Source organism: Delphinapterus leucas, chromosome 10 (assembly GCF_059928025.1).
Source record: "Delphinapterus leucas isolate spDelLeu-1000000601 "Yukka" chromosome 10, BTC_Dleu_Yukka2, whole genome shotgun sequence".
Taxonomy (NCBI): domain Eukaryota; kingdom Metazoa; phylum Chordata; class Mammalia; order Artiodactyla; family Monodontidae; genus Delphinapterus; species Delphinapterus leucas.
In genome coordinates this window covers 23,410,749-23,437,614 of record NC_143138.1, presented here as the reverse complement: position 1 = coordinate 23,437,614, position 26,866 = coordinate 23,410,749, and the positions used below count along the sequence as shown (strand labels likewise).

Here is a 26,866-nt window from a genome sequence, read left to right as displayed (position 1 = left end):
TACAGCCTGGTGAGTGCCACCTGGATCAGCAGCGAAATTCTAGCATGGAGCCCTAACCCCCTAACACAGGCCCTTCTGCCCCCTTCGAAGCCTCTCACCCCTCCCCCCAGCCCCTTGGCTCGGCATTGAAAGGACTCTGGGCTCTCCCTGTTTATCAGGCTGCCCTTAAACAATAGAAGGAGCCTAACAGGTAATATTGAGCAGCAAATACCAGGGACCAGGCACCAGGTACAGTTTCTCACTAATTCAGTCCTCACAACCAGAAGTCATTATCAGGAAGGAGCAGGACGAAGTACATCATTTTTGCCCCAAAAAAAGGATTAGGAAAGAAGATCTAAGACATAGGCTTTCATTTCTTTTTGACAAAAAACAAACACACACACACACACACAAAAACAAAAACGGACTTAAATTTACCACAAGGAAAGGGTAGGTCTTCCCTTTCCTAATATTCTGGATAGAATATTTTTTTAAACATATTTTTAGGGAATTCCCTGGCGGTCCAGTGGTTAGGACTGTGCGCTTTCACTGCCGAGAGCCCAGGTTCAATCCCTGGTCCAGGAACTGAAATAGCGCAAGGCGCGTGGCTCGGCCAAAAAAAAAACCAAACACATTTTTACTGTAGGGCTTAGTTGGTGAGAAAGTAAGGGAAATCTTCAAAAACCATAAATAATGGACAGCAAGAACCCAGAAAAACAAATGAGCCCTGGAGCTGGCATTTGCCCTGAGGACATCAGTCAATGCTCAGTGACCAAATCAGGATTACAGTGGATCACAGATTTGCAGTCAGGATATAAAGCCAAGGTCCTGAAAAGTTCTGGAAATTGTGAAAGGAAAATCAAAAGGAGTTGGTACTGCTAAGAGAGCTCTCTAAAATGGAGCTGGGAGGCCATTAAGGAAATGTGACTTATACACATCTCAGCCTGGATGGAATCTGACCTTTTGACCTTATGAAGTCATCCAGAACACCTGCTAGAAACTCAAGATACATATAAAGTAACTCGTGACAGTCTACTTATCAGACCCCTACCCTAAAACAACCTGTGATTCCCTGTGGACAAATATTTTCTGACTTAGTCAGTCATAATTCTCGCCAGGCAACTTTTAACAACCTTGTGGCTTTGTGTCTTTATAAGCCCCTGACTCTTTCTTTTCCTTGGAACACATTTTCAGGGTTACCCGAATCTGTGTCTCCCTAACTGCAATTCTTAAGACTCCAGATAAACTCTTTTCTTATTTACAGCCTCCTGCACTATTTTTTTTTTTTAGTTGACAAAGTTAAAAAAGAGCATTTTTCCCACCCCCGCCCCGGGGTGGGAAAGCAGTACTGCCTTGGGTGCAAAATTTAAGAGAACACCAAAAAACTCAGGAATCAAGATAAATCATGTTTTAGTGCAATTAAAAAAAAGTCAAATTGGCAAACTACAGCTCACAGGCTGACTACTCTTTGTAAATAAAGTATCAAAAGGCCGCATCTTCAGTGTGCGAACTGGCCTCCATCTTTGCTCTGGATAGAGGGGGGGGAAAGAAAAGGAAAATAAATAAAAGTATCTGGAAAATTCCTAACAAAAAGTTCATACTCCCGTGGGATTAACACCAGAAGTCACATTTCCTGTGGCCTCCAAATCTGCCAGCCACACATTTAGCAGTACCTGGTCTTAAGCTCAGTGGTGAGTACATGTTGTTTATTAGTCTTCTTTAAATTGTACATAATTATTATATACACTTTTGTGTATAATAAGTAGAAGGAAAATTTAAAATAAAATAAAATGAAATAGAAAGAAATAAAAGGGACAAATAAATAAATAGAAGGAAAAAGATAAATGGAGACCTCTGGGTAACTTGGCAAAAATACAACCACAAAGGGACTTCCCTGTGGTCCAGTGGTTAAGAATCCGCCTTCCAATGCAGGGGACACGGGTTCGATCCCTGATCGGGCAACTAAGATCCCACATGCTGCAGGGCAACTAAGCCCACACTCCACAACTAGAGTGCCCACGCACCACAACTAGAGATCCCGTACGCTGCAACGAAAAATCCCGCATGCCACAACTAAGGCCCAACACAGCCAAAAATAAATTAATATATATATTTAAAAAAATACAACCACAGGGCTTCCCTGGTGGCGCAGTGGTTGAGAGTCCGCCTGCCGATGCAGGGGACACGGGTTCGTGCCCCGGTCCGGGAAGATCCCACATGCCGCGGAGCGGCTGGGCCCGTGAGCCACGGCCGCATACCGGGAAAAAAAAAATACAACCACAAAGGTGGTGTCCAGAGCGAATGCCAACGTGCATCAAGAGAGGATGAGGTTGGAGGGAAGAGTGAAGATGCATAATGAGCTTTATGCTTCAGTATCTTAAGTCCACCTAACTTTGTAATGTTCCTATCAACCAATTTAAGGGAGGTGTGTTGTTTAACCTCCACCAAGCTTGGTTTTGGTATTTTGGAATCCCTGAAGCCGTTGTAATGCCCTTGCCATTGGAGGTGGGAGCCTGGTAGAGAGCAGCTAACATGTTCCTTGGCCAAGATTCTAAAAGGAGAGGTCAGGGGAAGGCCAGTGTCTCTGCACATCTGAGTCTCAGCAAGGCATTTGATAAGGTCAAGGGTACCACAGGGAAATTTCCTGGACCCATGTATACAAAAAAGAGGGAGAATTCATTTGCCACCCCTGGAGGACAATTTTACACCAACCCCTTACACACACAATACTGTAAATACAGGAAAAGAATGAATCATTTCTCCTACGTTTGCAGTAGGAAAAAATAATTCAGATTAGACAAAGTACGAGTTGATGAGATGACTTATTACTTGTTTTACAGAAGAATGTCAGCAAATAAGCGTAGAAAGAATAATCAAATTGGAAAATCATCATTTTGCAAACTTGAGTGAAAATTCCCATTTGAAAGGTGCCCTCCCTGAACCAGGAGTACAAGAAGTTGGCGACCAAGAGAATTCTATACAAACAGAACTTGTTGGGAATTCCCTGGTGGTCCAGTGGTTAGGACTCAGCGCCTTCACTGCCATGGGCCCAGGTTCAATCCCTGGTTGGGAAACTAAGATCCCACCAAAAAAAAAACAAACACAGAACTTGTTAAAAGTAATTCTTACCTTCTTCAGCCTCCCCCCATAGTTTAGACACTTTTCCACAGTTGTCTCTTTTGTTCAACCTTACGTAAAAGCAAGTATGCCATGTCTTTGGGTTTTCATTTCTTTATGAAGTCTCGTGTCATGTAAAACTTAAATAAATGTGTATGCTTTTTGATTTGATTTTTCAAACCCAGCCAGGGACCCTAAGAGGGTCAAGGAAAACTATTTCCTCCCCTACACAGGCAAAGATCATCAGTGGATGCCAAAATCATTAGGTGAAGGTTGATGGAGACTGGATATTCATTCACAAGATGCTGAAACCAAGGGTAGTCAGCCGTTAGCCATTAATAAATAATAAACTGTAACCTGCCTTCACTGATCAAGCTCACTCCATTTTTACAAAAAACTTGCATGTCCTCTGAGCATCACATAGCCTAAACAGTGTTTGCCCAAGTTGTTTTTTTGAGATTTGGAGTTGTCTGTGTCCAGTTCAAGATAGAACCAGTTAAGACTGGTTAAGACCACTGACCTTCCATCTGGGCATGCAGAGTGTCTAGGCACAGAGTGTCTGCTCCGTGACATTTTGACGTCAGAAGGACAAAAAATTCACCCTCAGGGCATACTAACACAGCCATTTTCTGAACATAGGTCCCAAGAAGAAACCTGTAGCTTAGTTGTGTCTGTGCAGAACGTTGATTGAGCACCTTTCTCTTATCTCTAATTACCTTTCCCCACACCTCAGCTTTATCCTATGAATACCGCAAGCCCCTTGCCTTTTTGGGAAGAAAATTTGAGACTTGTTCTCTCATCCCGTCAGTTGGCTGCCTTGTGGATAAACTCTCTGCTGCAAACCTAGCGTTTGGCTCGCTGCGCGCCAGGCAAACAAACCTGGTTTGGTAACAGTGCCAAAGAATTAACCCATCTTGCCACTCACAAGGGTGGAAAGCACCTCTACAATGAAGAGATCCTGGGGGTCACTACTGTAACCGGGCGATCAAACTAAGGTCAAGAATAAAAAAAAAAAAGAATAATGGAACCGGGGTGGGATAGGGAGGGTGGGAGGGAGACGCAAGAGGGAGGAGATATGGGGATATATGCATATGTTTAGCTGATTCACTTTGTTATAAAGCAGAAACTAACACACCATTGTAAAGCAATTATACTCCAATAAAGATGTTAAAAAGAAAAAAGAATAATGGAACAAGTAGACTTTATAATCCCCCTGACACAAGGCCCTGTGAAGTATATAGCACGTGGTAGACTGAAAAAATGATCCCCTAAAAGATATCCATGCTCTAACGCCTGGAACCTGTGAAGGCTATCTTATACAGGGATAAAGAGGGTCTTTACAGATTGATTAAATCAAGGGTCTTGCGATGGGGAGATAATTCTGGATTATCTAGGAGGGCTCTAAATGAAATCGCATATATCGTTATAAGAGGGAGGCAGAAGAGGATGCAATACACACAAGTGAAGAGGAGGAGGCAGCGTGACACAGAGGCAGAGATTGGAGTGATGTGGCCACGAGCCAAGTTATGCCAGCAGCCACCAGACGCTGAAAGAGACAAGGAACAGATTCTCCCATAGTGTCTCTGGAGGGGGCAAGGCCCTGTGGACACCTTGATTTTTGCCCAGTGAAACTGTTTTGAACTTCTGGCCTCCAGCATTGTGAAGGAATAAATATCTGTTGCTTTAAACCACCAAGTTTGTGGTAATTTGTTACAGCAGCCATACATGGTGTCATTCATGAAGTATTCTTGCCCAAACCGTGTAATCAGAATCTAATTAGGTCTTTAAGGGAATTCCCTGGTGGTCCAGTGGTTTGATCCCTGGTTGGGGAGCTAAGATCCCGCAGGCTGTGCGGTGCAGCCAAAAAAAAGAAATCTAATTAGTCCTTTAAGTATAACTTCCAGGTTAAAGAAAATGCAGAAAGTTGAGGAACAAGTTAAAAACACCAAGAGAGCACAGTTAGATGAAGCCAACATGTGGAATGTTCTACAAGACAACTGGCCTAGTCTCTTCAAAGGATCATTGTCACAGAAAGAAGGGGACTGTTCTAGAATCAAGAGACTAACAAGGGACTTCCCTGGTGGTCCAGTGGTAAAGAATCCACCTTCCAATTCAGGGGACACAGGTTCGATACCTGGTCGGGGAACTAGGATCCCACATGCCACGGGGCAACTAAGCCCGTGCACCACAACTAGAGAGAGAAAACCCGCACGCCACAACTAGAGAAAAGCCCGTGCGCCACAATGAAGAGCCCGCGTGCCGCAACGGAGACCCTGCCTGCCGCAACGAAGACCCAACACAACCAAAAGTAAGAAAGTAAATAAGTAAAGATTAAAAAAAGAAAGAGACTAACAAGATATAACAGTAAAAGAAAGTGCTTGATCCTTGAATCAATTAATACTGGCTCTTTAAAAGAACAATTACCATAAAAGATATTTGGGGAACAGTTGAAAAAATTTGAGTATTGCCTTAACTATTAAGTAATATTAAGAATTATTAATTTTCTCAGGTATAATAGTATTGTAGGACTTCCCTGGTGGCACAGTGGTTAAGAATCCGCCTGCCAGTGCAGGGGACACGGGTTCGAGCCCTGGTCCAGGAAGATCCCACATGCCACAGAGCAACTAAACCTGTGCGCCACAACTACTGAGCCTGCGCTCTGGAGGCCGCAAGCCACAACTACTGAGCCCGCGTGCTGCAACTACCGAAGCCTGCGAGCCTAGAGCCCATGCTCCGCAACAAGAGAAGCCACCACAGTGAGAAGCCCAAGCACCGCAACAAAGAGTAGCCCCTGTTCGCTGCAACCAGAGAAAGCCTACACACAGGGAAAGACCCAACGCAGTCAAAAATAAAATAAATAAATAAATTTATATATTAAAAAAAAAAAAGATCCTGCAAGCCTCGCAGAAAAAAAAAAAAGTATATATGCAGGTAAACGTCCTTAGATTGTGGATATGCATGCTGAAATATTTAAGCATAAAATGTCATGATCTCTATAATTCACATTGAAATGAGCCTGCTAAATATATATATTTTATATTTATATGTATGTATATACGCACATATATAATTTAATATATATTTTTGCCATTTGCCATATTTTCAAATATGGAAAAATGTTGACAATTGTTGGATTAGGTGGTGGGTATGTGGGTGTTTACATTCTTCCTATTGTTTGAAAAGTTTCCTGATAAAAAGTTTAAAAAGCAATCTTTTGTAATGGTTGCTCAGCCTCCTGTAGAAGAAATCAACCCACTGTGGAGCAAGGCCTCTCTCTGCGTGCTGGGAAACGGGAGGCTCCCAATCCAGGGTGGTGCCCGCCATTGATGCAAGGCCCTTTAAAGACAGCTCCCTCTCCCATGTTGTTACCCATCAGCACATAACTGGGTTTGATTATTGGCTGACATCTCTATCTTCACTATGTTTAGAATTTAATGGTTTAATGACAGGCAATAGCCAGCCTGGAATGTGATCCATTTCCACCTGAGATCCACCTGACTGGGGGCAATAAAATTTAACATTTTAAGCATCAGCAGGTACTTTAACCCTTAGGATAATCTCTCTGTCCTTACTCTTTGGGAAATAACACAATTGAAAGACTATCTTGGGCAAGTAGGATGTTAATGGTCGAGAAAGTACTACAATAAACAAAGTAATAGATGGCCCTGAGCTTCTCAAAGCCAGATGCCCATAGATGCCACTGCACAGAGCTAACCATGGTGCCTGCGCCTGTTCTGGCTGCAGCATTCTAACAAACCAGCAAGGTGAAGGCAACAATGCCAAATGTTGGAGCATCTCATTTCACCCTTCCTAAAAACTCCTTTTCGTATTCATCTCTGTTTTCTCTGCTCCACATTATGGATGATTTCTTCTTCCAGTTCACTAATTCTCTATCCAGTTGGTCTGTTATTTAACCTGTTTGTTGTGCTTCTTATGAATTTACCTGTTCATTTCAATTCTAGAATTGCTACTTGTTTCCTTTTCAAACCCATCTGCTTCTTTATAATGCCCTCTTCTGCACAATGGATTGAATGAGCCCCTCTATCTCTTTGAACATCTTCAGTCTCCAAGCGTGCTGTCATCTGAGTTTCTTAGTTGTAAAGTCACCTGTTATTGTGACTCCTGACTTGTTCTCCTGGGGATGTTCTGGCTCATCTTGAGAACGGTTGTCTTCCAAGGGAGCTCCCTGTGTCTGGAGGTGTCTCTGGGGCTGACTTAAGCTTTTGCCTGTGCTCAGCCCTCTGGATTCACAGGTCCCAAACATTGTTTTTTAAGTTATTAAGAAGTAGTTTGACATACGAAAATATGAATTACACAATGAGCTCCCATAGAGCCTCCTTGACTATACACCTCCTTGACTATATCACTGTCCCTGCCCACCCCATCTTGAATTTAGCAATCCTATGCATTTCTTTTTATATATATATAAATTTATTTATTTTATTTATTTATTTTTGGCTGTGTTGGGTCTTCGTTGCAGTACGCAGGCTTCTCATTGTGGTGGCTTCTTTCATTGTGGAGCACGGGCTGTAGGCGCGTGGGCTTCGGGAGTTGTGGCTCACGGGCTCTAGAGCACAGGCTCAGTAGTTGTGGCACACAGGCTTAGTTGCTCTGCGGCATGTGAGATCCTCCCGGACCAGGGATCGAACCCGTGTCCCCTGCATTGTCAGGTAGGTTCTCAACCACTGTGCCACCATGGAAGCCCCAGTGCTATGCATTTCTTTTTGTTTTTACTATGATACTTAACTCCAAACAATATATATATTTTTAAAATTTATTTTATTGAAGTATGGTTGATTTACAATGTTGTGTTAATGTCTGCTCTACAGCAAAGTGATTGTTATACATATATATATATATATTCCTTTTCATATTCTTTTCTATCCGGTTTATCACAGGATATTGAATATACTGTGCTATACAGTAGGAACTTTAAACAATATATTGTTTAGTGGTAAATGTTTTAAGCATGACATTACTGTTTTTCTGTTATCTGCTTTCTTTCTTCACATTGTGAGATTAATCCACACTGGTATGTTGGTCATCCTACTGGTGCATGTAACACATTGTGTATTTTATGAATATACCCCCATTTTTCCCTATTGGAGAACACTTGGGTTCCTTTTTTTCTCCCCCTTAACCAACAGTACCATCAAGGATGTGTATATTAATCCTTGTATCTGTATGTGAGTGTTTAGGGTGCATCACCAGAAGTGGAAACACCGGGTTGAAGAGAGCATGCCTCATTTTTAGTAGGTACTGCTAAACTGTTTTCCAAAGGGATTCTATAAAGTTATATTCCTGCAAACAATATCCAAAACAGTTTTTATTTCTTGGCTCTAGGATTTCCTCACAAACCAAATTATATCCAGAAGCTTTGTTGGAGGCTGTTGCATCACACAGAGGAGCGAAGTGAGCCGATGGTGGATCCCACCAGAGTCAAGGAGCAGTAGAGTTGTGAGATGCGGCCAAATTTTGGTGTTAAGGTATCACCAGCATGATTTGCTGACAAATTGGATATAGAATATGCAAACAGGACTCAAGCAGACTCCAAGGGTTCAGGCACAGGCAACAGGCAGGTAGAGGTATCATTCTGGAGGGGCTTGCGCACTAGCCAGTTGCTAAGGATTCCAGGGATGAGAGGCCTGGGGAAACAGGCCTGGGAGGCTCACGGTCTTCAGTAGCTGAGATGGCAGGCCAGGCTCTGCATAGATGAATTTTAGAGAGTTGTGAGATCTGCCTAGTGGGTTGGGAGGACTGGTTACTTCTGAAAGTGCTCCTGGGGGTGAAGAAGATTCAGTGTGCTTTGGGGTAGGGGTCTTATCAAATCACTGTCACCCCTGTGAAGAGAGGCTGTGGGGCTCAAGAATGAGAGGACTGCAAAGTGATTTCCATGCCTGGAATTAAGAAAAGTTCACGTGACCATCTTCACCATGGCTGTAGCTCAATCATTTTTTTTAATACATTTATTTATTCATTTATTTATTTATGGCTGCGTTGGGTCTTCGTTGCTGCACGCAGGCTTTCTCTAGTTGCAGTGAGCGGGGGCTACTCTTTGGTTGCGGCTCATGGCCTTCTCATTGCAGTGGCTTCTCTTGCTGCGGAGCACGGGCTCTAGGTGTGCAGGCTTCAACAGTGTGGCTCACGGGCTGTACAGCGCAGGCTCAGGAGTTGTGGCACATGGGCCCAGTTGTTCCGTGGCATGTGGGATCCTCCTGGACCAGGGATCAGATCAAACCCATGTCCCCTGGATTCTTAACCACTGCACCATCATGGAAGTCCCTCAATCTTATACTCTAAACCTGGGACTGACACAGGAAGGAGGGTCTGAACACCTAGGGCAGGACTTGGATCATACAAATAAGGGCAAGAGAATGCAGAAGAGACCCTATGGACAAGAAATGAAGTTGACCATTTTATAGTAATGTCAAAGACTAAGGAAAACTGGATGAGGTACTGACTAGGCTATGTTAGCTAATGTCTAAGCTATTTGGAATAATATAATTGTAGCTAATGCCTAAATAAGGCTTTCTATGTTAGGCAGTTTTAAGTGCATTTACATATAGTTAAACCTAACAACTCCGTAAGAGTAGGTACTCTTTTATCCATTTACAAATGAGGAAATAGAGTGGCTAAGTAACTCAGCCAAAGTTGAACAGCTATAAGTATTCAGTCTGGCTCCCTACATCTTAACCAGTCTCCTGTGCTTCGTATGTGATACTGTCACCCTAGAAAAATGCACTTACAAATGCAAGTCCTCATGTACACTACCCAGAGACACCCGTCAACCTAGAATTGTTTTTTTGTTTTTTGCCTAAATAAAAATGGGCAGAAATGTGTTTGGAAGTGTAGAATCTAAACTATAGGGAAGTATGTGAACAAAAAAGAACCAAGCTGCAACGTAACTACGTGGAGTATTAGTCCATATTTATGAAGCTCAAAAAGATACAAAATACAAAACCAAACAATATTTTAGGGACGCATTGAAATCAGAGTACAAAGAATGATACAGCCACAATTCAGCTGGGTGACATCCTGTGTGGGAGGGAGAAAAAGAAAAACGGAATCAAAGAAAGGTTTGCTTCAGTTATTGGAAATGTTTAAAGCTAGGCCGTAGGTACATTATATACTAGAAAGAAAGGAATTTGAATCCTGACTGACACTGATCTCGGAGAGACCAGTGAGTGGTCCTGAAGAGAGATCTTAGTTCCTGCCCGGGAATAGAACCTAGCGGCTAGTCCACCAGTTGCTAGAGGCTAGAAGCAAAGTTCCCTGGCTCTTGCCCCATTTGAAAGCAAGAATGTTTCAAGGAGGCAAAAACTGTAAGAACAGGTACAAAGTTTATTACTAGAGACACAGCACAATTGGGAGAACAGCACACAGAGAAACAGTTTATTTAAGACAGAAGCAAGGCAGAAATACACGGAGAGAAAGGATATGGGCATCCTCTCTGAGGAGTACCGAAAAGGGCGATTTAAATCACATATAGGATGGGTCTTCCGGGTCTATGGTTACCTTTAGCCAATTATCTTGTTTTCTTTTTTCACAGTAGACCAGTCCTAGGACCCTCCCCAAGATGGGAGTGCAGCTTTTTGCCAAGATGGATTCCACTGCAGAGGCCTGTGGGGGTATGTCTACACTTATTATGGGGTGGTGCCCCCTCCCTTTTTGACCAAGGAGCCTTCCTGCACATATGTAGACAGGGAAGTTTACCTTGACCTCAGGAGTGGTCATCTTATCTCTTAACTTCAGCAGAGCTCAGCTTCTGCCACTTGCTTTGTCCTTAGAGTGTCTGGGTGAGAACCAAGCTTCAATTTTACTCCACTTGACAAACACCAGTGTCCAGCCCAGGGGCCTCAGTACCTCCCATCTCTGTGACCTTAAGCAAATTATTTAACATCCCTGCGCTTTCTTCTCCTTGCTTGCAAGGTAGGGTAGATACATATCTACTTTGCAAGGTTTTAAGGATTCAATGAAGTAAAACACAAAAAGCCTAGGACAGACCAAAGCACTAAATATATGGTGGCTGCTAAGATTATACAGAACTCATGGTCAGGGAATAGCAATGGGAGCAGGTAACTGCGTCCTGTAGAGAGTACCAAACGGGGCAATTTCAAGGACGGAAAAAAAAAAAAAGACCTGGCAAAGACGATTAAGGAAAATAAAAGTTGGAAAAAATCTTTGCTGCGTGGGGTCCAAGATGGAAACGTTCCATAGGAAAACAGATGCAAAAGATGTGCAATATTTAAAAGATGAATTATTTTAAAAAAATGAATTATTAGGTACACAAACTGGTACAATCCACCTGGAGTAGTGATGGCAGGTAGAGAAACAGGCACTCTGAAGGAGACTGCTGTTACGAGTATAAACTGGGACAACTTTATGTTACATACATCATTACTTTAAATGCCCAAATCCTTTGACTCTGAAATTCTACTTTTGGAAATGTATTCTACAACACAACTTCAAATGGGTGCAAATAGGGAATCAGCAGTGGTATATACCGTGACCAGAAACTCAAATGCCCCCTTACCAGAAGCTGGCTAACGTCCAATACAGCCTTACAGCAGCACACTCTGTACACGCTGGTGGGGAATCTCCTTTATGAAGATGACAAATAGGAGCACAGAGTATGCTTTTCCCCCATTATTTTTTACTGCAGTGAAACACACATGAAATTTACCATCTTTACCATTTTAAAAAAATTTTTTATTGGGGTATTGTTGATTTACAATGTCGTGTTAGTTTCAGGTATACAGCAAAGTGAATCAGCTATACATATATCCACTCTTTTTTGTTAAATTCTTTTCCCATATAGGCCATTACAGAGTATTCAGTACAGTCCCCTGTGCTATACAACAGCCCCTTATTAGTTACCTTTTTTATATGTAGTAGCATGTATGTGTCAATCCTGATCTTCCAATTTATCCCCCTCCCCATCTTTACCACTTTTAAGCATAAGGTTCAGTGGTAACAAACACATTCATCACATTGAGAAACCATCACCACCATCCATCCCCGTGAACTCTTTTCATCTTCTAAAATGGAACTCTATACCCATTACACAGTAACTCTTCATTTCCTCATTCCCTGCCCCTGGCAACCACCAGTATATTCTTTTAAAATACATCTGGACAACCTATGTTTTCACCAATTGATCAAACGGCAAATTGGATGTCTGTGTGAATGGCGTAATAAAAACCTCAAACATAAAAATACTACCACAATCAATCTAGAAATCCTTAACATTGGTGTCAATATGTGGCGAATCTACTTTTTGTATGTGGCTGCAAAGAGGTACAGCTAGATGTCAACTGTGATGCTCATTCACTGGTGGTTAACCTTTCATGTCCCTAAACCTTTCTGTACCGTCTTGTTTTCACTGAGACCAATCTATTTTTTATTTGCTTTAAAATATTTTATTGGAGTCTTTTGGGTAAGACGAAGTAAAGGCCACCTAATTGATTTTGGTCCCCAAATTTCTAGACAGTCTCCTCCACCCCAGGAGATTGACAGCTGCTCACGCGGGTTAATGCAGGAAAGACGTGAAGTTCCAAGGATCTGTCCAACACCAGGTAAAGAATATCCTTTGTGTCAGCAAAATTCTAAAATTTCATAAAAGCAACACATATTAGTAACACGCAAGCAACTGGCAGTAAAGCATTAATCTAGGGCTTCCCTGGTGGCACAGTGCTTAAGAATCTGCCTGCCAACGCAGGGGACACGGGCTCGAGCCCCGGTCCGGGAAGATCCCACATGCCACGGAACAACTAAGCCCATGTGCCACAACTACTGAGCCTGCATTCTAGAGCCCGCGTGCCACAACTACTGAAGCCCGCACGCCTAAAGCCCGTGCTCCGCAACAAGAGAAGCCACCACAAGGAGAAGCCCTCGCACCACAACGAAGACCCAATGCAGCCAAAAATAAGTAAATACAATAAATTTATTTTTAAAAAAGCATGGGGCTTCCCTGGTGGGGCAGTGGTTGAGATTCCGCCTGCCGATGCAGGGGACACGGGTTCATGCCCCGGTCCGGGAAGATCCCACATGCCGCGGAGCGGCTGGGCTCGTGAGCCATGGCCGCTGAGCCTGCGCTCCGCAGCGGGAGAGCCCACAGCAGTGAGAGGCCCGCATACCGCAAAAAATAAAAAAAATAAAAATAAAAATAAAAAGAGCATGAATCATAGATACGGGGACAGGTTGGTAGTTATCAGAGGGAAAGGTGGTTAGGCAAAAAGGATCAACTGCACGGTGACTAGATTTATGGTGGTGATCACTTTCTAGTGTATATAAGTGTACAAAACATTATGTTCCTGAAACTAATGTAGTTATATACCAGTTTTACTTTAAAAAAAAGAAAAGTCTGGGTGGGCAGGGGAATTGCCACACAATGTGGAAAGAAGCATAAGAGTGGATCAGGTGGTTTCAAAGATCCTCAGAAGCTCTCAGAGACTCTAGTCCAACCAGGTCACCATTACCACTCTGGAGCTGGTAGAAAAACCAACAAGAGACTTACCACAGTACCCAGGTAGAAGGCACGCTACTCTCTACTTCTTGTCACAGCTTGCTGATGAAGTGGCAGGAACCATTACCTGGGCATCCCAGCTATCCCAACAGCACTTCTCCAAGAGGAAAAATCCAAACTTTAGGCCTTCAGCCACCAGGCTATCCCTGAATCTCTGTGAAGGGGCACTGCTCCTGCTGGGCTTCCAAAGCTCTCAAGCTAGAAAGATGAAAGCAGGACCACCAATGAGAAATACAAGCAGAGTTACAGCCCTCCCATTGGCTCCTCTCAAAACTCCAAGTATCCAGTTCCCCAAATGAGTCAGAAATTAATTTTGACATCAGAATCAGCATCAGAGACTCTAGTCTGAGAAATCATCACGCCCAATTTAGGGAGACCTGGATCAAGGGAGGCCATTATGGGAAGGAATCTACAACATTCAAAGACAACAGCCCCAGTACAAGGATCTAGCAAATTAAGAATTCAGGGATGGGAAGTTCAGGAGAGAAAAGGAGTAGGAAACAAATTTAGAACTGCGGAGGACAGCTCCATCAAGGAGGCCCAGCATGCAAGGTAGTTTATAGCAGGAAAACAAGTGGAGAAAGCAGGTTTAGCAAGGCTCAAACAAAACTCTGGGGAGTTAAAAACGTGAGAGATACTAAGAGCGCCCGCACACCTAACACTCACCTTTATTCAAAAATAACACACCGGTGAACGTCTTAAACCCCTAATGGAGAAACGAGACACACGAATAAGTGGCTTTCCCGAGGCCAAATACTAGGGATCCCAACCCGGGGGATGGAAGTGGTCAGCGCGCTGCGGTGATGGCGTCAGCGAGACACTCAGAATCACCTGGGATCATCATCACCCCCATCCTCCCCCAGTACAACCACGAGCCACTCCATATCGCACAATCCACTCACCTTCGAGGCGCTGCGGACCCTCCTTCGAGAATCAGGGGCCTGGGAAGAAACCAGTGAGTTAGCAGAAGCCAGGGCGACTACCAGACGAGTCTCCCTGCCCTGGACTGGGTCAGTTCCAAGCAATGGAGTCACAAAGACATCAGAAATTCTAGTCTGTAATGATAGTTCATCCTGCTCAGCCCGAGACTTCGATCCCCTCAGTGTCCAACACGGCCTTGAGGCACTGAGGTACCTGTACGCCGGCAGCTGTGCAAAGATGGCGCAGGCGGTCGCCTTCCTCTCGGAAGGTTGCACAGCTGCCGCCACGAGTATCCCAAACCCACCATCTTCCCCAGCCACGAGTTCACTGCACAAAGAGAACGATGAGGCCTGGGCCAGGCCTTTTATTTACGGCGGCGTGGCGTCGGGGCCTGACGGGCCTATAGCTGTCTTCTGAGATGCCTGTCTCGACCCTCAGAATTTTCCCCATAGCTTGTCCAAACAAGACTAAAGTTAAGTGAAAGAGAGGCAATGAGTGAACGTTTCACATTCTTCTGGGCAAATATTCGGAGATGTTTTGTGAATTTTGAAAAACAAAAAACAGGCGACTTTACTGGCCAGGCCGGAGAACGTCCCCGATGCTGCCAGGTGCGCGCGCAGCTGAACGCTCTTCCTGGATGGCCTGCCAGATAGTCCAGTCCCTGCTTGTGTAACCAAAGGACTTCTCTCTGGTTTTCACTTGTTCCGGTTTGGATTCGGGGGTCACTCCAAGGGACTGTCACCCTGCTCTGTCTAGCCAGCGAAATCTGAATTTGCAAGACCTGTCAGGTACATTAAACTTCCTGTCCTTTTTTTTTTTTAAGCACCTTTATTAAGGTATAATTGTGTCCACTGAAAAAAAATGCACGACCTAAACGTTGAGAATCTGTTTTATTTGGTGGATAAAACTGAGGACTTAGGCCCGGGTCGCAGCCTCTCAGCCCTGAAGAGGTAAGGGAGGAGCCAGGCTATGAAAGAGTTTTTGCGAGAAAGATCGGGTAGTCGGCACTTCATAAGATTACTGTCAATTAGAGAAAACTAGGGATTTCCCTGGTGGCGCAGTGGTAAAGAGTCTGCCTGCCAATGCAGGGGACACGGGTTCGATCCCTGGTCCAGGAAGATCCCACATGCCGGGGAGCAACTAAGCCCCTGCGCCACAACTACTGAGCGTGTGGTCTAGAGCCTGCGTGCCACAGCTACTGAAGCCCGTGCCCCTAGAGCCCGTGCTCTGCAACAAGAAAAAGCCACCACAATGAGAAGCCCGCGCACCACAACGAAGAGTAGACCCCGATTGCTGCAACTAGAGAAAGCCCTCACGCAGCAGAGAAGACCCAATGCAGCCAAAAAATAAAAAATTAATTAATTAAAATAATAAAAAATTAAAGAATCTCCATACTGTTCTCCATAGTGGCTGTATCTATTTACATTCTCACCAACAGTGCAAGAGGATTCCCTTTCCTCCACACCCTCTCCAGCATTTGTTGTTTGTAGACTTTCTGATGATTCCCATCCTAACTGGTGTGAGTTGATACCTCATTGTAGCTTTTTTTTTTTAACATCTTTATTGGAGTATAATTGCTTTACAATGGTGTGTTAGTTTCTGCTTTATAACAAAGTGAATCAGCTATACATATACATATATCTCCATATCTCCTCCCTCTTGCTTCTCCCTCCCACCCTCCCTATCCCACCCCTCTAGGTGGACACAAAGCACAGAGCTGATCTCCCTGTGCTAGGTGGCTGCTTCCTACTAGCTATCTGTTTTACATTTGGTAGTGTATATATGTCCACTATTGAGAACAGTGTGGAGGTTCCTTAAAAAACTAAAAATAGCCTTACCATATGATCCAGCAATCCCACTATTGGGCATATACCCAGAGAAAACCATAATTCAAAAAGACACATGCACCCCAATGTTCATTGCAGTACTATTTACAATAGCCAGGACATGGAAGCAACCTAAATGCCTATCGACAGACGAATGGATAAGGAAGATGTGGTACAGATATACAATGGAATATTACTTAGCCATAAAAAGGAATGAAATTGGGTCACTTGTAGAGACGTGGGTGGATCTAGAGTCTGTCATACAGAGTGAAGTAACTCAGAAAGAGAAAAAGAAATATCGTATATAAACGCATATATGTGGAACCTAAAAAAATGGTACAGATGAACCGGTTTGCAGGGCAGAAATAGAGACACAGATGTAGAGAACAAACGTATGGACACCAAGGGGGGAAAGTGGCGGGGGAGATGGTGGTGGGATGAACTGGGAGATTGGGATTGACATATATACACTAATATGTATAAAATAGATAACTAATAAGAACCTGCTGTATAAAAAATAAATAAAATTAAATTTAAAAAAAAATTAAAGAAAACCAGACATCTCAAGTTAATGAATTTAACTAAACATGCCGCAACAAAGATCCCATGTGCCGCAACGAAGACTCTGCGCAGCCGAAAATAAATATTTTTAAAAAACCTCTTCCAAGAATCCTATAGTATTCATCTGTTTATTTGACACATTTCTCAGCTCCCAGTGGTTGAGTTCCACCTGTGGTTGATGTTGCAAAATGACTTTAAGTTTCAGGAAGTGTATATGTACAGGTAGGTGATGACTTCTCATATTCTAGAGTGGCTGTTTTTATTGGCTGTGCTGCGCCGCTTGCAAGATCTTAGGATTGAACCCAGGCCCGCAGTGAAAGCGCCGAGTCCTAACCACTGGGAAACCAGGGAATTTCGTGATGTTGCTTTTTAATGAACCATTTCCCTAATGAGGACTCATGAAAGTAGTTGGCCCGGCTTCAGGAATTCTCTTTGGCCCGTTAAACGTTGCTGGCGATTTCCCTAACCTTTATCATCACTGCTGCTGCCAGTGATTCAACACTTTAAGGCCTTGGAAGGCTTCCAGCTCTGGTTCACAGCAGAAAGCCCCTTGCCACCAGCTGCTGCTCCTGGAAGCACTGACACCTTCCTGTCCTGCCTCTCTTGGGTCCCCATACCTCTAAAAACATAATCAGGAGTAGCCTCTGGTGCAGTGGCTTTTTCTCAACTTTGGCTGAAACACTGAGACAATTTTAATTCTATACAATTACTTGGCCTACTTCCAGGCCAATTTGTTGGCCTGACTCTTGCGGGACTGGTATCGGTATTTCTTTAGCTTCCCAAATGATCTCAATATACCACTGGGCTGGAGAACCATGGCTCCAATGATTTGAAGTTACCAAGGTTTATTCCCTGTATTGCCTGACTGGTTAAATTTTTTAAAAGTTAAGCAAGCCCCCAATTTCTGCTGCTGCAGCAGTTAAACTGCACATACTATATGCTATGGTCAGAGCCTATAATATTACAATTCACCTATCTTGTAAGTAAGACCGGCCTTTGAGAATTGGCCCAGGAACCAAAACTATACTATTTCCTTTACAAGCGTTTCTTTTACAAGGCTTCCCATACTTTGTCATTCCTAAGATGTTTCAGTTTCCCAGAGAGGAAGGATTTATTGAAAGATAAAACACAGGGAACTTTAATTTGATTCTGGAGTAGATATTCCCAGGCTCAGTTTTTGGAAAAACAAGGTTGGGATTTATCAGGCTAGAGGAAGTGTTAAGGACGTTTAACTGCTCCAGTGAGAAGCAGCCCCTAGGGAAGGGCTTGTGTGGGAGGAACGCCCATCTCCCCAGATCTATGCTGCACAGCTTTTATTTCCTCTTCGTTCATAATTAAATGTGCTATTAAGTTGCTTTTGTTTTGAGACTGTCCATGAAAAGAACAAAAAGGCTACTGATTGTTAAAACTGGGGTAAAACCACCACTTACAGCCAGACAGGAACCACCCACACTAGCCCCAGTGTTCAGGCAGTGTGAAAAAGCCCTGGCCCCCAAATCATCACTTGTTCCTCCCTAGTTTTGCTCTGGATATAGCTTGAGTGACCACCTCCACATGGCTACCTATGAAAAAGAAACTTTACAATACCTAAGTTAGAGGGTGGTGTGATGAGAACTAGTGAAGATTAACTGGAGTGACTCAGAGAAACAGCTGCAGTGCCTGGCCCATTCCTCTTTATTGCCATGCCCCCAAACTCTCAGTATCTCACTCCCCCAGACCCTCAGTTGAATAACTGCAGCTCCAGTGACCTTCGTTGAACATGTTGCTTGCCTACAGCACATTTCTGCTCAAAATGATCTAGATCTTTGGAACTGAGGCCATTCAGACAAATGCTTTATTTTGAAAGGAGGCAACCAAAACTAAGGCTAAATAATTTGCACTAACTCACTCAACTGGGATTTATAAAACAGAGTATGAATCTGCATCTCATTTTTACTGTTTTGTCCACCCCTAAATTCATAAATAAAAGACTGGAAGACTCAGGTCTAGTAAGAAATGAACAGCTCTGCACACAGTGAGTGCAAGACCCTAAGGAACCATGAACCCCTCTCAACACTGCCTTTAACACCACAACAATCTCTCCTCCCCAAAACCCTACGGCAGCTCCCATCCCTACTTGTACCTAAAACAAACCCCACCCCAATGAAAATGGGCACCTGGAATTTGTTTTCTGTCATGGATGTGATTTACCACCTACAATAAAGTCCCAACAAAAACAGCCATACCCACGGATCCAAATACGTATGATACTCTCTTCAGAAGTACAGCCCTTTCATGGTCTATGGATTTCAGAGAAGAGACTATTATCCCTCCCCAAATAAAAGCAGACATACATATTTAACACTTTATTCTTATTCCTTAAGCATATACATTTTTAATTCCATGAGTTTTGGTATGTTTACAAGGCAAAAAATAGGACAGAAGGTGGCAGTGTTAATCCATTTGAGGGGGGGGGGAAAAAAAGGAAAGCGACGCTTACACTACCAACTTACATGAAACGCAAATAATTGTGGTGAACACATTGGTTATAACATAAAGAAATAACAAAGACAAGCAAACTAATTATTAAAGGTTAAAAGCTAACCTTAGAATGAACTGCTATAGTAGAGGACTAACATACAGGGAAACAACCAAGGTCCTTGGGTCTCCTCTGTCTCAAAGAGGAATACAGAGAAACAACAGTAAGTCCCCTAATCCACCTCCTCAATGGTGGGGCCAGATCCAGAGCCCCCTTTAGGGGCCTGGGCCCCAAAGCCGCCAGCCCCGGGGCCACCCGCCCCCTGGTACAGTCCGCTGATGATGGGGTTACACACCTGCTCCAGCTCCTTCCTCTTGTGCTCAAACTCGTCCTTCTCGGCCAAGGTGTTGGCGTCCAGCCACGAAATCACCTCCTGGCACTTGTCCAGCACCTTCTTCTTGTCGGCCTCGCTGATCTTCCCCTTCAGCCCCTCATCCTCCACGGCGCTCTTCATGTTGAAGGCGTACGACTCCAAGGCGTTCTTGGCAGACACCCTCTCGCGCTGGACCTCGTCCTCGGCTTTGTACTTCTCCGCCTCCTGCACCATGCGCTCGATCTCCTCCTTGCTCAGCCGGCCCTTGTCGTTGGTGATGGTGATCTTGTTGGCCTTGCCCGTGCTCTTGTCCATGGCCGTGACGTTCAGGATGCCATTGGCGTCGATGTCGAAGGTCACCTCGATCTGGGGCACTCCCCTGGGCGCCGGTGGGATGCCGCTCAGCTCGAAGCGCCCCAGCAGGTTGTTGTCCCGCGTCATGGCCCTCTCGCCCTCGTACACCTGGATCAGCACGCCGGGCTGGTTGTCCGAATAGGTGGTGAAGATCTGCGTCTGCTTGGTGGGGATGGTGGAGTTGCGCTTGATCAGGGCAGTCATCACGCCCCCAGCCGTCTCCAGCCCCAGCGACAGGGGAGCCACGTCCAGCAGCAGCAGGTCCTGCACGTTCTCAGACTTGTCTCCCATCAGGATGGCTGCCTGCACCGCCGCCCCATAGGCCACCGCCTCGTCGGGGTTGATGCTCTTGTTGAGGTCGCGCCCGTTGAAGAAGTCCTGCAGCAGCTTCTGCACCTTGGGGATGCGGGTGGAGCCCCCCACCAGGACCAGGTCGTGGACCTGAGCCTTGTCCAGCTTGGCGTCGCGCAGAGCCTTCTCCACGGGCTCCAGGGTGCTCCGGAACAGGTCCGAGCACAGCTCTTCGAACCGCGCCCTGGTGATGGACGTGTAGAAGTCGATGCCCTCGAACAGGGAATCGATCTCCAGGCTGGCCTGGGTGCTGGACGACAGGGTCCTCTTGGCCCTCTCGCAGGCGGTGCGCAGCCGCCTCACGGCCCGCTTGTTCTGGCTGATGTCCTTCTTGTGCTTCCTCTTGAACTCCTCCACGAAGTGGTTCACCAGCCTGTTGTCGAAGTCCTCCCCACCCAGGTGGGTGTCCCCGGCCGTGGCCTTCACCTCGAAGATGCCGTCGTCGATCGTCAGGATGGACACGTCGAACGTGCCCCCGCCCAGGTCAAAGATGAGCACGTTGCGCTCCCCCTTGCCCGTCCGGTCCAGGCCGTAGGCGATGGCGGCAGCCGTGGGCTCGTTGATGATCCTCAGCACGTTCAGCCCCGCGATCACCCCGGCATCTTTGGTGGCCTGGCGCTGCGAGTCGTTGAAGTAGGCCGGCACAGTGATCACCGCGTTGCTTACCGGGTGGCCCAGGTACGCCTCGGCGATCTCCTTCATCTTGGTCAGCACCATCGACGAGATCTCCTCGGGGTAGAACGCCTTGGTCTCCCCCTTGTAGCTCACCTGCACCTTGGGCTTGTCACCGTCGTTGATCACCCGGAAAGGCCAGTGCTTCATGTCCGACTGCACCACAGGGTCGCCAAACTTACGGCCGATCAGCCGCTTCGCGTCGAACACGGTGTTCTGTGGGTTCAGCGCCACCTGGTTCTTGGCCGCGTCGCCGATGAGCCGTTCGGTGTCCGTGAAGGCCACGTAGCTGGGGGTGGTGCGGTTGCCCTGATCGTTGGCGATGATCTCTACTTTGCCGTGCTGGAACACCCCCACGCAGGAGTAGGTGGTGCCCAGATCGATGCCAATGGCCGTGCTTTTCGCCATGCCGGTGTCCTGTCCTCTCGGCTCCGCAACGAACTTCAGACCTGAAAACGGCCAACGAGTTCAGCGACGAGGAGCTCGGTCCTTTCGGATTCCGAAAACTGAACGCGCCGGTGCCGCTCGGGGTGGTGTTCGCAAAAAGTGTGTCTGCAGAAGCTGCTCTCACCAACCACACGAATCTTAGTAGCTCTCTCAAGGCTCGCCGTTTCTCTGAGGGCGGCTCTGTGTTTATAGTTTTTCATCAAGCTCCGCCTTTTCCCTCCTCAGCCAATCACCGAGCTCAGTGTGGCTGCCGGGTCGGGAATATTCCAGGGGTTTCTCCTCAGGTCCTGCCCCCTGGTTTTCTGGGACCAATCAGCCCCGTGGGTGCCGCCCCTCCCAGAACTCTCCAGACTCTTCTCGGATTCGCTGGAGGAAACTGGAGTCCTAAGGGGAGGGGGGAGAGGCGCTGGGAAGAGTCGTTGTTGACTCCGCCCACCCAGTCTCCGTTTCCCTGGCGAGCCGCCTGCCAAGTAGTTGGCTGTCGACCGGAAGGATGAGTCCTAGGCTTGTAATAAGTAGGGCGGTGAGAGGCTCGTGGGGCTCAAATAAGTTTGGTTGTTTAAAGTAGGATTAGGGGGTACACGATTCCGGGGAGACCCAAATTACAGAAAGATCCGGAGTTTCCCTAAGAGGGTGGGGTATCTGTGGCCCAAAGAGACGCTGATTGGAGCCTGACGCTGATGGAAGCAGCCACGTTTGGGCCGGTTCGCGGAGGGGCCGGGCTGCCTGAGAATTGCCTTGGCCATCCCGGCGTTTTTCCCATCTTATTTTTAAAATAGGAAGGACAAGGAAAGAGATAATGAAGTACAGTTTTGGCGTCATCTTTAGCCCTATATGGATGGAATATCTGGGGATGGGAAAATTTGAATTTTCAAAAGAAAAGTAATCAGGTAAAGAGACGGTTCTTAAATTGGAGAAGGTTCCCAACGCCTTAAAAGGGACGCGTTCGGTCAGGGGCGTGGGGAGGGAAGGGCAGGGTTGGATCCACCGCACCCCTGTCCCCGCCCAGAATCGCTCCCGTTTTCCTCGGGCTGGACTGGGGCTTGAGGAAGAAAAATGATCTCTATAGAAATTCAGCTATCGGGCTTCCCTGGTGGCGCAGTGGTAAAGAGTCTGCCTGCCGATTCAGGGGACACGGGTTCGTGCCCCGGTGCGGGAAGATCCCACAGGCCGCGGAGCGGCTGAGCCCGTGAGCCATGGCCGCTGAGCCTGCGCGTCCGGAGCCTGTGCTCCGCAGCGCGAGAGGCCACAGCGGTGACAGGCCCGTGTGCCGCAAAAAAAAAGAAAAAGAAATTCATCTATCATTAGGCCTTTGGGGCTTCTCCCAGTTCCTCATCTTTCCCAGCCTGGGTTCCAGGCCACCCCCCTGTTTACTTTCTGTCTTCTTTTTTTTGAGGCGGGGGTACGCGGGCCTGCTCACTGTTGTGGTCTCTCCCGTTGCGGAGCACAGGCTTCGGACAAGGAGGCTCAGCAGCCATGGCTCACGGGCCCAGCCGCTCCGCGGCGTGTGGGATCTTCCCGGCCCGGGGCACGAACCCATGTCCCCTGCATCGGCAGGCGGACTCTCTACCACTGCGCCACCAGGGATGCCCCTTTCTGTCTTCTTCATTCCTGGTTCAGCCTCGGATGATTGGTGGTGCCAGGATTAATCTGAGTCCGGAATTCGGCCTTCTGCCTTGTCACTTGCAGCCTCTAGGCTGTCCACCGCTTTAAAATAAATGTGATGTGGTGATGAGCCTGCGAGGGCGGGGCGGGAATGTTCACTCCTCTTTAACAGCATCATATGCTACAGCAGGTTGGCAGGTGGCTCACTTAAAAGCAAACTGGTCGGGATGGTGCTGTAAAGTGGGAGAGGTTGGCGGGACCCAGACTCTAGCTCCTTTAAAACTTCACATTATTTGCTGTGCACGTAATTCTTCCACTTAGTTTTTTAGCCTGGATTTCAACTTTCTGTGTGTTACCTTTCTTCCTGTTTTAGATACAATTTTATATTTGGTAATTTGTTTTGGCCTTTGTTTCTTCATCCTTTGTGTGAAATGCCAGACCCCTTGTTAGGCGGCTAAAATGAAAATTTGAGGGATATTAAAGGAACAGTGCGGGGTTCACAACCCATAGAAAAATAGACTCATTGCTGTACTCACATGTCTTGAGCATAGAAAACATTAAGAGCACAAGTGGGAGGAGGCAGGGGTTTTTTTCCTATTTATTTATTTATTTTTGTTGCTTTGGGTCTTCATCGCTGAGCGCAAGCTTTTCTCTAGTTGCGGTGAGCGGGGGGCTACTCTTTGTTGTGCTGCGCGGCCTTCTCATTGTGGTGGCTTCTCTGGTTGTGGAACACGGGCTCTAGAGCACAGGCTCAGTAGTTGTAGCGCACGGGCTCAGTTGCTCGACGGCATGTGGGCATGAACCTATGTCCCCTGCATTGGCAGGCAGATTCCTCTTTTTTTTTTTTTAATATAAATCTATTTATTTATTTATTTTTGGCTGTGTTGGGTCTTCGTTGATGAGCGGGGGCTCTCTGTAGTTGCGGGGAGCTACTCTTCGTTGTGGTACGCGGGCTTCTCATTGGGTGGCTTCTGTTGTTGGGAGCGTGGGCTCTAGGTGTGCAGGCTTCAGTAGTTGTGGCACGTGGGCTCAACAGTTGTGGTTCGCAGGCTCTAGAACACAGGCTCAGTAGTTGTGGCGTCTGGGCTTTGTTGTTCTGCAGCATGTGGGGTCTTCCCCGACCAGGGCTCGAACTCGAGTCCTCTGCTTTGGCAGGTCGATTCTTAACCACTGCGCCACCAGGGAAGCCCAGCAGGCAGTTTCTGATGAAGGGAAGAAATCTTGCTTTTGAACACTTTTGCTCAATTGGCATTCTTTACACACACACCTGTCCATCAAAACACCTTTTCCTGGAATCCAAGGGTATTCATTTGTTTATTCTATAATTTGCTCAGGCTAATCTAAACTGATGTTGCAAAAAGATTGCTTTAACAAACCTGTGTGTCCTTCTCTGTGCAGGTAGGTGATAACTTTTTTACTTTCAGATGTGACCCCCTAATGAATCACCTCCTTAATCTAGTCAAACTGGCCAAAGTTCAGGAATTTTCCATTTCTTTATGCAATATCTGGCTGGGGATTCCCCAAACTTACATCTTAGCTGCCCAGTATAGGAACACTTCCAGAGACCCTTAACCTCACCCCCTCCTTCTGGAAGCTTCCTCACCATCAGCTGCTACCAGCAACACTTCTGGATTTACTCTTTCCTTCTCTCCAAATTTGCAATTGTATTCCTCTGTTGGTTTGAAGCAAAGGGTATCATTGTCTCCACTGCCAGGCAGGTAGAGGATGTGAGAGGGCCTCAAATCTTGTGGCTGCTGGCTTAGCAGAAAAAAAGCCACTCGAAAATGCTGTTTTTCTTGAATCGGGCAGTCCGCCGCACATCGTATTTGACCTACCTTTTGCATTAAGTTTCTCTCTGTGGACTGGCCTGTAAACCTAAGCATCTGTATTCCTTTTCCATTTCCTACAAGGGGAGAGTCGCCTGAATTTTGTCTTTCCTTTTGCACTGGACACTTCCGAATGCAGAAACTCAGTTACCGGTTTGCTTGGTGTCTAAGGAGATTATATGAACCCCAAGAGATTTTTCAGAACTTTAATTTGATTAGCTTTGGAATTAGGTTTTTATCGGGTTTGGTGTTTGGAAGGATCAAGGCTCAGTTTCCCCAAGCCTGACGGGCTGTCAGGTAAAATTTAAGGGTGGGGGATGGGAGAGAGAGTGCCAAGAAAGCTGACCGCCGGCGGCAGGAAGCGTGGGGGAGGGGAACCTTTCTCACTCCGTGGCTGCGGGGTCTTGTTTCTTCTCTCTCCTTTTTCCTACAGTTTTTCAAACAGTATCGTTTTCTCCTCAATTCTATTTGTTTTAAAAGATAGTATAATTCTAGGTTTATCAGAAGAACGCAGAAGAGATAACTGATATGAAACCTAGAGCCAGGTTTGTTTTTTTTTTACATCTTTATTAGAGTATAATTGCTTTACAGTGGTGTGTTGGTTTCTGCTCTATAACAAAGTGAATCAGTTATACATATACATATGTTCCCATATCTCTTCCCTCTTGCGTCTCCCTCCCTCCCACCCTCCATATCCCACCCCTCCAGGCGGTCACAAAGCACCGAGCTGTTCTCCCTGTGCTCTGCGGCTGCTTCCCACTAGCTATCTACCTTACGTTTGGTAGTGTATATATGTCCGTGCCTCTCTCTCGCTTTGCCACAGCTTACCCTTCCCCCTCCCCATATCCTCAAGTCCATTCTCTAGTAGGTCTGTGTCTTTATTCCTGTCTTACCCCTAGGTTCTTCATGACATTTTTTTTCCCTTAAATTCCATATATATGTGTTAGCATACGGTATTTGTCTTTCTCTTTCTGACTTACTTCACTCTGTATGACAGACTCTAGGTCTATCCACCTCATTACAAATAGCTCAATTTCGTTTCTTTTTATGAGCCAGGCATTTTTAACCATCAAATGGCAAAGGCTTCAAAGACCTGGGAACCCTGCTAATTTCCAGCAGCATGGAAAAAAACCTGGGTTTGCATCTGGACTCTACTTCGTTGTTGAAGCTGTTTTTCTTTCTTCCACAATGAAGTACTTGTAAGTTAACTAAATTACACGTCTCTGTATCTCTAAATTAGAATTAACAATATTTCATAGGATGACGACTACAAGGATAATACTTATAAGGCCTTAGTTCAGTGTCAGTGACAGAGTAGTGTTCAAAAGTTTGCTCCCTTCTCCCTTCTTTTGTTGGGGTCCCACACCCTCTCAGTTCTGTTATATCTCAATCATTCTTACTGAAGGTGGGGGGTTAATACCAGGACTATAGTATTACTTTCAGTTTACCATAGAAACTATCTTAAGATTTTTAGGCAGAGCCCTTCAGCCAAACCTTTACATTTTCAAACACAAGCACAAAAGATCAGAGGTTTCGTGGCTTGGTCTGGTCACCTAGACAGATAATTACAGAACCAGTGACTGAACCTACATGTCCTCATACTTTCTATTTTGGACTCCTCCCAAGGCTGGCACGTAGACCTTACCCTTTCACACTAAAAAGAAGAAAACAAATGGCCATAGAAGATAGTTAAGAGTGAATGTCAGGGCTCTGCCCGCATCTTGGGCACCATGGGGGGTATGTGACCAGCAGGTATTCCCCTCCAGGCTCTTGCTTCTGACTCACAACCATCTCCCCCATCGCCCCACCCCCACCCCACCCTTCCAGCTTCTCCCAGAACCGTGTCTTCTT

General features: G+C 45.9%; 1 protein-coding gene, 1 long non-coding RNA gene and 3 other non-coding genes across 5 annotated transcripts; all 5 read right to left on the bottom strand.

Moving 5' to 3' along the window:
- Positions 1-11,783: 11,783 nt before the first annotated feature.
- Positions 11,784-14,897, bottom strand: LOC111170691 (uncharacterized). The gene is made up of 4 exons (XR_002643487.3): positions 14,524-14,897; positions 14,288-14,327; positions 13,613-13,819; positions 11,784-12,701 (listed from the first exon to the last, which is right to left on the bottom strand). It is a non-coding gene; the product is annotated as an uncharacterized LOC111170691 (long non-coding RNA).
- LOC149748183 (small nucleolar RNA ZL8) lies at positions 13,502-13,582 on the bottom strand. The gene has a single exon (XR_016394784.1). It is a non-coding gene; the product is annotated as a small nucleolar RNA ZL8 (small nucleolar RNA).
- Positions 13,919-13,985, bottom strand: LOC115802026 (small nucleolar RNA SNORD52). Its single transcript, XR_004022388.1, has one exon. It is a non-coding gene; the product is annotated as a small nucleolar RNA SNORD52 (small nucleolar RNA).
- Positions 14,407-14,469, bottom strand: LOC115802027 (small nucleolar RNA SNORD48). The gene has a single exon (XR_004022389.1). It is a non-coding gene; the product is annotated as a small nucleolar RNA SNORD48 (small nucleolar RNA).
- Positions 14,898-19,261: 4,364 nt separating the features above from the next.
- On the bottom strand, positions 19,262-21,766 carry LOC111170662 (heat shock 70 kDa protein 1B). The gene has a single exon (XM_022566112.2). It carries the CDS (start codon positions 21,543-21,545, stop codon positions 19,620-19,622), a length of 1,926 nt encoding a protein of 641 aa, XP_022421820.1. The 5' UTR covers positions 21,546-21,766; the 3' UTR covers positions 19,262-19,619.
- Positions 21,767-26,866: the final 5,100 nt, after the last annotated feature.

Bases quoted from the DNA above. Each gene is read 5' to 3' on its own strand.
- LOC111170662 (XM_022566112.2), bottom strand. From the start codon at position 21,545: ATGGCGAAAAGCACGGCCATTGGCATCGATCTGGGCACCACCTACTCC.